The following is a 12,097-nucleotide window of genomic DNA, read 5'->3' as shown; positions in this document are numbered from 1 at the left end:
TGCTTCATTCTCTCCACAGCCCCAGAAGTCCAGCTGCTCGCTGGACAGTGTCCAAACCCTGACACTGACGTATGCAGCCATAGGAACGTATCACAGATACTACAGATGGAAAAGACCCTGCGAGTCCTCAAGTTCATTTCCCTGTCTTCAGAGGAGCTGTGAGGTTCTCATGCACATCGGTCCATAACTGTATTTCCTTCTTTCCAGTCTTCTGCTTAGAATTGTTCAAATGAAACTGTGAGCTGAAGGCTAGCATAAGGGTCCTCTCTCCTCTGTTCAAACCCCACATTTAGGGGAACCTCTGGTCATCATTTAATTGGGGCTGAAGCAATGCAGTGCTTTTGGGCTGACTCTGCAGAAAGATTTAATCCACTCTCTGAACATGGAGGTCTGTCACACAGTACAGGTTTTCAAACACATCTACCAATCATGGATGCCTCAATCTCACATGCCCCACTTTAGAAAGAGGGAAGGATTCACCTCACCTAACCCAGGCCACCCAAAGTCAGGATGCTCTCTCCCTGGAGGGTGGAAAGGGACACCTCTGAAGAAACATTCAGCTCATTCTTACCTAGGATGCCCTTAAAAACGCAAGGCTTGAATGACCACACAGAGGTGTCCCTTTTTTCCCCACTGATTCTGGAGATGAGGCACACAACTAACGTAAGTTTTAAACACCCAAAATTACATATAATGAACTTCTTACATCCCACGCTTCAGCAGTGCTGGGAAATGCAAACGTAAGTGTGTTCAAGAACACACAACTCTGAAAAAGCAGGTTGTGACATCTCCATCCAAGCATCTAAGAAACAATGACAAAGGCTTAGCCCAGGCACCTGCATGGGCAGGCAATTTGTTATGAGATTTCTCTCTCATTGCCATAATTTCATGCCATCCCAGTGGGCAGCTGGGACTCAAAACAACTGCCTTTCTCTTACTGTCATGTAATGCTTGGCTGAGAGCAAAGACTGGAGGTCAGTGATGCTGCACGCCTCTGGAGAAGGGACTGGTAATGGCTGTAAGATCTGTTTAACTGGCAAGACCCCAGCTGTTTTGCCTCGCTGGGGCAGGAGTGAAGCTGAAGTCTTCAGACAAGGACAGAAACCCAAGTCTTTTCCAACATTGTCTTCTACAGTGGCTCGGTGATACCCAGCACTATAGTGGTGCTCTGAATTCACCAAGGAGGAGAAGGCAAGCATATATGACACCAGCAAAGCAAGTCTGCAAGAACATTTCGTCAACAAACATGCTCCTATGCCTGAAAGTGGCTCCACTTTGTAATTCCAGTGGCACACTTCAGTACTGAAAATACAATTCAGCTGTCACATAACTGGGTAGACTGGAGGAAAAAAAAAAAAAAAAAAAAAAAAAAAGCTTGGGTTCTGTTGCTTACCCCATCCTCAAACTGCTTAGCAGCATGTTCAGTTAGCGTCAGACTGGAATAAAATAGTTTCCCTCTTTTTGACAAATAAACTTTGTCATCCATCTGCCCAGTACAATTTCCAATATTCCAGGTAAGCAAAGTCAAACAGGTAAAAAGATGGTGCATGAAGGGAATCTGTGTGACTGGCTGGCAAAGGGAACGGTTCTCCCACCAACAGTTCAACACTCCCTAAGTCACGCATATGAATACGGGGCAGGGGTGGTGGTGTGCTTGCTTGCCCTGCTGGACAGACATGATTATCTGTGGGTCAGCACTAGTGCCCCGCACCTGAAGTCTTGGTTCCCCCTCCATTGGTGCGGTTTTCACATGTTGTTTATGTTTCATGGACTATACCCGCCTGCGGTCTTGTGAAAAACAAAACTAGCTTTTTTTGAGTTATCCCTGTCCACCCCTTTTCCCAAGCTTCCATCGTAACACCACCAGGACTGCAGGAACCAATTAAAGATCAGTGACTCCAGGCAAAGCCTAAACATGCAGCAAGAAAACAAAAAACCCAAACATGCCCCATTAGCTGACAATTACCCATAACTTTATTTTCTTTTAATCTTTGCCACTAAAAGCTGGAGGGGAGAGGAATTTTAGCCTGGTATTTGAGTTCTCTGCAAGCTTGGGACACAGGGGTGTGCTTGCGTTTGAATGGATGGATTTGCCTACACAGCCACTCTGTAATGCTATCCATGTTATTCCAGCTGATGGGGTCACCCTTACTCAGTGGTTTCTGAGACCTCCCACCACGCCCCAACACAAAAAAACCCAGCAGCTGCTCAGGCACTCCCTGTTCCTTTGGCCCCCCAAGTAAAGAGAAGAAAAAGGCAAACATGGGGGCCCTAGCTCCACAAACGAGGCCAACAGCTTCAAAAATGTCAAAAAGGACAGACTGGCATCACCTTGTTTGCCATCAGTCCCAAAAGAACATGATTTCTTTGAGAGATCTTTCTCATCAAGTATGATCAGATTTTATTCATATCAAAATGATAATGCCCTGCCTGCTCCTGAGAAAGCACAGCTCCTACCACACCAAACACCACAGACCACCTTTGCAGGATTACAGCTGTATGGCGAGAGCTGACGCAGCTATTCTCTTCCTGTTCTGCTAAACTTGGCTAAGAGCTTTACACAGCACCAGCCTACAGACACTAAAACTTCTTAAGGCTTTTTCAAGAGGGATGCTTCTATTCCATGTTCCATAAAAGGCCATCTAACTCACAATGTTAAAAAACACTATGTAAATTGAGAGTGTTACAGGAAATAATCTTTAAAATGGCACTGATCTGCCATTGAAGTTAGAGAATGAAATAAAACTCAATTTCAAAGACTGTGGGACCTAGTTTCTTAATTTCATTGGTACCTGGAGCCATACACAATCCTATTTCTGGACCATGGAATTGACTTTAAGGCTATGTTTTCAGACTGTTCCCATTATCTCAGCTTACCACAATGGAGAGACCAGAGCTGTGAGAATTAGTCCACAGGACAAAAGGAAGACAGAGGAGAGAGGCCACCAAAAAATAAAAGCTGGTTCCCACATGCCTCAGGTTTCACATTTGAAGTTGATGAGTTTTGAAATGTTCTGTCCATTTTTCTTATTACTTGCCAATAATCTGTGTAAAATGTGTCTTGGTTTGCATTTGGATAATAAACATACTTTATTCAGCACCTCCGGTGAGTGCCTGTTGACCACGAGTCTTCTCAGTTACTCAGCGTTAGCAGTCAAATCCCTCCCCTGTCCAAAGCTCGTACCCAGTATGTCCTGTCCAAAGCTCCTACCCAGGATGTCTTCATAGATGTTCTCCTCAGATAAAGTGCGTGTGAGGGCCAGCTTGGTCTGCGCGTACCAATCCACCCGGCCGTTCTCAGACGATGACTGCAGCAAGTCTTCAAACTCGTAAGACTTCCTGCACCATTGATGGGAGGGGAGAAGGAGCAAAGAGGAGAGTGATACAATTAACCGACATTCATAACCAAATCACGGCTAATTCACTTCTCCAACATGCCACACAGCTGGCAAAATTTATTACTGAGAACAGAACATTTCACAGCCTCATCCCATATAAAGCATGAAAAAGTAACACTGAGATCGGTTATTTTTATCAGCCACGCAAATAAAGGCATTTTGGGGATGCCATAGATAATCTATGTTGTCATCATGGCAGAAGCACACTGTGAAGATGCAAGTGTTAAGTGGCACATCCTGCAATACTGTGCAGAACCTTAGGCCATAAGAGGTCCCACTTACAGCACAAATCCCACCCTCAGCAGGAGTAGGGGGACCCCAAAATCAGCTCTGTCTGAGCAATGCAGGAAAGCAATACTCACATGTAGGATGGTAGAATGAGTAAAAACAATTAAGTGCCCTCCACTAACAACCCTGGAAAGATTCAATTTCCTTCCTGCACCCAAGCCAGGAATTTTTAGGTGACAGTTTACGCAAACGGCATTAGAAACAGCTGTATATTTTACGCTCCCCACCCCAAATGTGTGACAGTCATGAGGGAGGGGAGAAAAGGCAAGAAAGCACTCCAGAAGAATATATGCATATCAGATTGAGTTAGAGGAATAGGCTTACTATGAACAGTGAAAATGTTGCGGTAGAGTCTAGAGATTATCATTCCAGACCCTGTTCCAGACCAGCTGCAGTCATTTTGTAATTAAATAGATTTTCTATTAAAAAAACAAAACAAAACCCCAAACCCCTCAATCTTGGGCTTGAAGGTTAAGCCACGTAATACAGTGACCTTAAAGCCCAAATCTACCACGATTTATCCCTTCACAGTTATCCTGTGAAGTTGTGCTGGCCACTCATACATTCTCAGAGAGATGACTGAGGGCTGATTATGGCCAGCAAGGCTCTCTGGGGATTATGCATGACCAGGGAAGATCCATCTCTTCCAGAGAGATATGGGAAAGCAGGACTCCACCATCAAGACCAACACCTTTGTGAAACACTGCCCAAATACCTGTGGTCAGCGTTGTTCTTGTGCTTCCCGCTCCAGAGCCTCCTGCTGACAGCTGATGGGGGAGGAGAGGAAGGAAGAGGAGGGGGCGGAATGGATGGCAGAGGGGGTAAGTTTCTTTTATTCCTAGCTGCTGGCACCCAGTCCTCTTCCCCCTCATGTTTGAAAGTCCGCCGGGGCTTTGGCAGCGGGTTGATGAAGGGTTTCTTCTCTGGCACCCCTGGCTCTGTGTACACATTCTCCACCGTGCAGTCCTTGGATTTTGCATGAGAAGTTCTTACCTCTTCTAGAGTCCCAAAAATTGGCTCACTGATTTCAGAGTCCAAGCCAAGAAGCCTTTTGTTGAGCTCAGCCCCACATACGCTCTCATGGCCCTCGGGAGCAGTGTGTCCTTGTGCTGCCTTTTCCTGCAAGCACTGTGGGGAATAGTAAGTACCAGGCAACTGTGGCTGCAGCTCTGCTGAGCCGTCTTTCAAAGCCTGCTCTAGCTTCTTCACCTGACTAAGCACTGAAAGATTCTCCTTATGGACCTCCCACTTCCCACCTTTCACCTCCTTGCATTTTCCAGGGCTGGACTCCAGTTCCTCATCCTTCTGTGCTTCCCCCTTCCGCTCTGCTGCCTGCCCTGGGCCTTTCTGAGTTCCTGCTTTCCGCTCATTCTCTTTGCCTGCCCCTTTGCAGTCCAGTTCCCAGTTCATAAGTCTCTTGGTCTCCACCTTCCGAATCACCAGTGCTTCCCCACTAGTCTTCTCAGTTACGCAGGGCATCTTGTGCTCCTCTTTAACTCCCTGCTCCTCCTCTCTGCGAGGAGCAGACTGCATTTCCTTTTTCCCTTCCCATTCTGAAATTTTGTCCTTGATGCTGAAGGACTTATTCCTCAAGCTAATTTTTCCAGGTGACCGTATATTCTGAGTGCCTCCTATCTGTCTCCTGACGATTTTACTGTTTTCTTTAACATTCAGATCCACAGATGGGTCACTGATGATCATTTTGGGACTAAGCATGTTCTGCTGAAAGCAGTCTAGCCTTGGATCCAGCATCAAGTTCTCCAAGGCTCCCAGTGGGTTCTTCACCACAGAAGAAACTGGTTCAACTTCAGATATTAAACCCAGGGTGACAGAGACACCTTCAGAACATTTCTCACTCAAAAATCCACACAAAGGTCTTTCCAATTCCTTCACAGCTGCTGTATTGTTTTTATCTGCAAGCTTGATCCTACATACCAAAGACAAAAAGAGAAGAAACATTCACCACCATTGCTCACCCTTGGTTTAGTCCATCAGCTCCGCAAGCTCTACTCGTAAAGCTGGTAACAGCGGAGGATGCTCAAAGCAAGCACTTGAGAGATGGGCTTATGGGGAGGATGTTCAGGGAAGGGTCCTTCTAGCCAGAATGCAATGCTCTCCTCTTGTTACGACTAAGACATGGTTTGAAATGAAGTCTTTCTCTGTGGCAGAAGTAGGGGGCAGGTGAGAGGTATTTTTTTGTACATCAGACATACTGATACCAGTAAGAGGTTCACCAGCATTTTTGTGTTTGTGTGTGTGTGCGCGCGTGTGGTAGAGTTTTGAACTTCATCAGGGCATTAAGCAGGTCCACTGCAAATAAATGCAAAATGGACCAATTGCAAGCAGCAGCAAAATCGCTGCTGTTAAACAGCAGAGAAAACATATGATATAGCTGGCATTCCTCAGAGGATCTCTCTTGGTCCATCCAAATGTTCCCCAAATGCATATTAATGCACAAAGACTGCACTTTTATTATTATATTTCTATGGCCCTACCATCCCAGGCCACATGTAACATAGCACCCAGATGCCAGATTCAGCATTCTCACAGCAAAGGATTAAACATCTTCATTGTTTCAGTCCAAGCTGCACCAAAAAGCCCTAATATATTTAGTCTAGGGATTTCCAAGTGTGTGATATCACACTATCAATACTGTGATATTTTATCAATATATTAAAGTTCCAGCTGAACACAGTTATTCCAACACAAAATGTTTCTGAACCAAGCACTTAGCCATGTCTTTGGGGTTTGCCTGGGCTTGGGAAAGAGCACCAGGACAACACAAGGTAGTGGAATGCAAATCCATATCATTAGTCCTATTTAACCGCAGACCCAACACTGAGATTCAACTCGAGAAATTGCTCCATTAACTTAAACGTATCAAGCGTGCCTCTTCCAGAACTTAGCACTCTTGTAAGAGCATCCATGTGGATACCCTGTGTACTGGCAGGCCTTGAGCTTTGTCCTGGAGTTAAGCAATGCTGGCAGCCATTGCAGACTCAGTTGTAGTGCAAAGTGAGTCTGGGACAGGTTTCTGAGCAGAAATGGGACCCAAGTTAGAGACTGCTCTTCCTTAGCCTCACAGATATTTAACTCTTGGCTGTCTCAGTGATAACATGGCAGTTTGGTTAAGAGCTGGCACTGTGAACACCATGGCCTTTCCCAGGGAGCAGGGCATCTCAGTGCCACTGATGGTTGGACTGCGCAGTAAAAAACAAGATTGAACGTTGGGAAAAACCTGCAATGGGTGGGGACAGTAGGGCTTCTCTGAGGAGTCTGCGGAGTCTCCAGCACTGAAGATTTCAAGTGCAGGCAGGGCAAACATTGACAGAGTTATCATCAACATGAACAGTCTTGCCTTGGGGCAGACCTCTTCTGGCATTGAGTCTAGGATATCATCGGTCTGACTGGATGCCAAAATGCACAGTGTCACAGTCCTGAGATGGCAATGAAACCACCTGAGACCTTCAGGGGTGTGTTTTAACATGTGAGGAGAGGGAGACAGTGCAGAGCAGAGAGAATGTTTCCTTCCTTTGGTTTTGTTTCTCTTGGGGATAATAAACACAAGCAAAGCACCCCAGCGCTGAAACATGGAAAGCTCTCACCTCTCAACAGACTTGCAGACACTGCTTTCAGACTTGCTGCTCACATCGGTCGCCTTGCTAGCTGTCATCATGTCAGCACACAGCAGGGCAGCAGGTCACCTGCAGACAGACACAAGGAAGGTGTTGCTCTGTGCTCGGCATCCTTCTCTCTTCCTTCTACACACACACACACGCATGTTTCTCCTTGAAATTCAGGAGAAGAGCAGAAGACAGACATGACAGCTCTCTGAGGACAGCCTCAGTTTCCTCCTCTGCGAAATGGGAAAAGGGGTGATGACATTACCCCAGTCAATGGGTTTTGAGGGCAAAAATTATCTTTGACTCTGTATCAACTGCTGTACGATGACTTGAATATGGAGCACGTTTTATGAAGGCTTTTATTGTTGCCAAATTTTCAGCGGATTTAAATATTTTTTCCTTGCAGAAGCCTAAAACAAAAACAATTTTAAAACAACCTGTGTTAAGGCCACATGACCGAAATGGTCCCTGTGCATGCAACACTATCACAATGTCCCCAGCTTGGGACAGAAAACATTTTAGGCTGAAGAGACACTGCACTGCAGCCACTGGTTTCCTTCTCTCTGGTGGGCCATGTTAGGCTGCTACTGATCTGATTTCAGAGGACGACTCCTCATGGGGTAAGATGTATCAGTCACAATAAGTCATTCTGTTTGTCTCATGGTTTCTAGCATTCATGGAGCAACCGTCTCTCTCTTTCTTTTGCGTACTGCTACTACCTGGTCAATGTAACACACTCCGTCCTCTTTTTATTGCCCTGCAATTCTCTTACTTGTTAAAAAAAAAAAAAAAAAAATTACTCTGTTACTCTGCAGCACCATTTATCCTCGCTTCTCAGGGTGGTCTGCCGTCACTGCAATGCTGCAGAGCAAACAGGCTCACCATCTTGGAGGCAATACTTGGAAAATCTGAAGCCTCTCAAATCTGTCCACTTGGCTAGTCTGCCAGATGCTGCCCCACCATGCCTAGCATTTGGCAACAAGACCAACTGTCTCAGGAAATTTAGTAGGTTCTTGTCGTTAAAAAAATAAAAACCACCACACCAGAAACAGTAAAGAACAAAAGGATCTCTCATTTCCACTGTTCAAGTATTTTGGGCAGAGAGAGGAAAAAAGAGAAAAAAAAAAAAAAAAATCAGTCTTGTTTGTTCACAGTTTTCCCTCCCTCCCTTTATCCCACACTGGCAAAGTTCCTGAGGCAAGGAGTGAACTCTGGGTCAACTCAATGTGTACACACTCGGGGCAGCTCATTGCTAACCATTTAGCAGACTCTCTTTCCCCAGACAATAAACCCCCTTGGCCTCTCTTCCTCGTTAGTAACTGGAACAAACACCCACTTCACTTCTAGACACAGAGCAGCTTTGCAACACTGTCAAGAAAATTTACCAGCCCAAGGAACAAACTCTATTCATCCATCAGTTAACTGTTATGGATTGAGAATAATGAAAAACTAATGATCGCTTGCGTCCCCAGCCAAAGAATGACTCATCCAGGCAGCCAAAGCAGATTCCTGCAAAGCTGCAGCACAGGCTGCTCTGCACTTGGCTTACAACATCCCTAGAGCAGGGACCATCTCTTCACTCATCACTCATTTAGTGCCTCGCACAGCAGGGTCAGTGGCCGGAGCTCCTCAGCACTGCCTTTAGCAGTAAGAAACGTTAACAGCAGGAGCTGGCATACACACAACCCCTCTGGCTCCACTGCCACACCGCAAATTCACTTGGGATGAGCTCCTCTGTCTTGACAAGGTCACACAATTTCCCCATCAGGGAACTCCATCTCTCAGCCTTTTCTGATAGCCCCCTAACAACACTGCTTTGAAAACATCTGGGTATAGCAAATGCATGCCAGTGCTCAGCACAGTCACGTACCTGACATACCTCCTGTAGAGAGGCCAAAAAGAAAATAATAGAGGTGCACTCGTTTCTTCATCTATAGTGGATTGGACAGATCCCATCACCCTTAGTGAGCAGAAGCAAGGCACAAAGCAGTTGCTGAGTGCTGCAAAAGAGCCTTCTGTGAAAGGAGTACCACTGTGATCAGCGGATCAGCATGACTTGGAGCCAAGGCCAGAGGGACATCTGTCCCCCCCCAGCCACCACGCATGGCAGGAGTAACCAAAGCAACACCACTCACACCAGGCAGATTAAAGAGCAGGCCAGGAGCTTCCAAAACAGCCACACACCAGAGGCTGCAACGTGACAACAGCCAGGTACCTACCAACACACCCACTGACAACACACGCTGCTTAGGGGAGTGAAATTATCCCTAGGAGATACACAGATTGCTGTGCCTTCACCCTGGAGCAGCAGGATATACAGGGTGTCCCTCAGCATCACCTAGGGGATTACTGTAGCACCTTAGCTGGTCCTGTCCAAAAGAGTAAATATTTATCCAAACACACTGGAAGACATGAAGATAAGAACGTCACCTCTGGAATAAAATAGCAGAAAATAATAAGGTACCTCCCAATGAGTCCAACAGTCAGATAATTAGCTTTGGGCCAATCCCAAGCCCAAGTGAACTTCAAAGGTGATGGGATCATCTCTTCTGTTAATAAGGTCACCAGAAACGACTTGCAGGCCTGACCCACAGGCATTGCTAACACCTGACAAGAGGAAGTTGGGACGGCAGCAATGGAAAATTGCCTCCAGTAGGAAAACAAAAGGTAGATGTTCTCTATTGAGGTTTGGCTCCACAAGGCACCCAGAGTTAACTTGACAGTTCACTGCAAAGGGCAAGCAGAGCTCCTGTTCCTCCTGTCTCCCCACATCTCTGCTACAATTGACCACACACTACCCTGATCATGTGCTGGCTTGGGCTCTCTTTGGAGCACCTCTGTGATCTGCTACAGCTCGCTGTTTTAGACAAAGCAGCTCATGGAAGGGGTCCAACACACACCCCATCTGGTACAAGGAAGGTGATGAGACTGTGTGGACAGGAGGGAAGGAAGTGGGGAGAGAGAGCACGAGAAGAGTGCGTTTAGGGATGGGGAAGGGAGACCCTCCAGAGGCTCAGAAATGTTATCTGAAATGCTCTGCTTTCCTGCCTCAAATGCAACGTGACCAGGGCCCTACAAATTGCCTAGAAGACACAAGCAGGGCTGAGTTCAGTTAGCAGGCAACCCAAGAAGGACAGACATACACTGAGCTGGTACTTCTTGACCTGTCGCTGCTTTCTCTAAAAACCACAAAAGAACTTTCTACCAGCAATGGGAGGTGCAGCCCCGCAGCAACCCGAGCCCAGGGTGACTGCTCCTGGCACGTACATCCTGGAGCAGCAAGGCCACAAAAGAGGAGAGAAGATGCTCAGCCCCATTTGGAGAGCCTCACCACTGCAATTTATTCAGTAATCCCTGCCATTGTTTGGGGGAACAAAGCAGTCATCTGATATAGTTTCAAAATTAAACTGGGAAAGGAAGGACGGGGGAGGAGGTGGGAGAAAAGAGGGAGGGGAGGGAGCTCTCAAACCTGTTGGCCAGACCCTGGGAAGGATGTGAAGTCTCCCAGCAGAAGCCTCTCGGCGTATCTCCCACATGCACCCGGCCTCACAATTCCCAGGGCCATGTGATAGGGGCTTCCTGCTACCAAGCGAAGTGAGACCTACCCCGACCTCTCTCTTCCAAATAGAGTTCCTGCCTGCTTTGTGTTCGCAAAGAGGCGTTTGTTTACTGATCTATCATTGGCATGCAGGAAACAGCCTTGAAATGAGCTGTAATCATCTGTCTCCAGCAATAGCTGTTTGGCTTTCTTCTAATTTAAGTTTTCCTCCCGCCCCCCCTCTTCCCCAATGCCCTCTTCCCCACTTCCGATCAAAATGCTTTTAGAGTATGCACATCTGGTTCAGGGCACTAGATACTACACAATGTTTCCAAAGCAACCGGTGAATAAAAAAGAGGCGCTGACAGTAGGCACACTCCCACCCCAAAAGGTCAGAGAAGTCTTCCAGAGGAATACGAGCTAAACTCCTTCAGGAAGAGGAAGAAACCAACTTTGCCCACTGCGCTTGGTGCAGCCACCAGATGATGACAGAAGCCAGAGGGGCACCAAATGCCTTGCAGTCTGTATCACCAGAAACGTACGCAGCCAGCATATGGGTCACACACGTGGAGTCTTGCCTCCGATAAGGTCAGGCGGTGATGGCAGTAAGCCTTCCGGGCCTCCCTTCTTTGCCATTTCATTTGCAGGGAATAAACCAAGCATACCTTAAAGGGTCTTGCTGTTTGGGGATAGGTATTACCATTGCTGCGTGCTGGAGGCCATGTCTCCAGATCTTCTGTGCTCGGTTTACTCTGCACCTTGAACAAAAATTGGATCCAAGTCTGTAACTGGGATACTAGCCACACCGCTGGTACATATAAACAGTAAGGCTTCACAGCACCGAGAGTGACCCATGGCTGGTCAAACTCTCCTCCAAGAAGAAAAAAGACACGTTGCATTTAAAGCCCATGCACGCTTTCTTCTCCTTAGCGCTCACAGAAATGGTGTCTCCAGTTACTTTCATGAGTAACACCAAGCAGCCAGACAAAGCCTGCAAGTAACACTTCTCTGCTTCTGTGCTTTACAGACCAAGGATGCAACATACAGACAGCACCAACAATATGTAACATACATACATAAAGAACAGGAAGGATGCCAAGAAGACAAAACATTAACAGGAAAATCATGACTAAGGGGAAGCCAACAGTTAAAGACTTCAAGGCTCCCTTCCCCCCAGCCCTTGCTCTGTTTGGAGCTTGTTTCCCTTTGGGGAAAGAGGCAAGCATGAGGATGTGTGCTTGCGCACGAAC

General features: G+C 46.7%; 1 protein-coding gene across 5 annotated transcripts in view; it reads right to left on the bottom strand.

Annotated features, from left to right (window-relative positions):
- Positions 1 to 11,461, bottom strand: part of DENND2A (DENN domain containing 2A) — a 40,282-nt gene extending 28,821 nt beyond the window's left edge. For 2 of the 5 annotated variants that reach the window (XM_035888951.1, XM_035888954.1), the window contains exons 1-4: positions 10,779 to 10,850; positions 7,292 to 7,390; positions 4,402 to 5,613; positions 3,185 to 3,339 (exon numbers count right to left, since the gene is read on the bottom strand). In XM_035888951.1, the coding sequence (XP_035744844.1) occupies positions 3,185 to 3,339; positions 4,402 to 5,613; positions 7,292 to 7,362 (1,438 nt within the window). In that variant the 5' untranslated portion in view covers positions 7,363 to 7,390; positions 10,779 to 10,850. Of the gene's footprint in view, positions 1 to 3,184; positions 3,340 to 4,401; positions 5,614 to 7,291; positions 7,391 to 9,773; positions 9,819 to 10,778; positions 10,851 to 11,389 lie in introns of those variants that run through there. The other 3 variants (XM_035888952.1, XM_009649227.2, XM_035888953.1) reach the window with 3 other exon arrangements.
- Positions 11,462 to 12,097: the final 636 nt, after the last annotated feature.

This window comes from Egretta garzetta, unplaced genomic scaffold (genome assembly GCF_000687185.1).
Source record: "Egretta garzetta isolate BGI_Z169 unplaced genomic scaffold, ASM68718v1 scaffold321, whole genome shotgun sequence".
Lineage (NCBI taxonomy): Eukaryota > Metazoa > Chordata > Aves > Pelecaniformes > Ardeidae > Egretta > Egretta garzetta.
The sequence above is the reverse complement of the archived record's forward strand: the minus strand, read 5'-3'. Positions and strand labels throughout refer to the sequence as shown.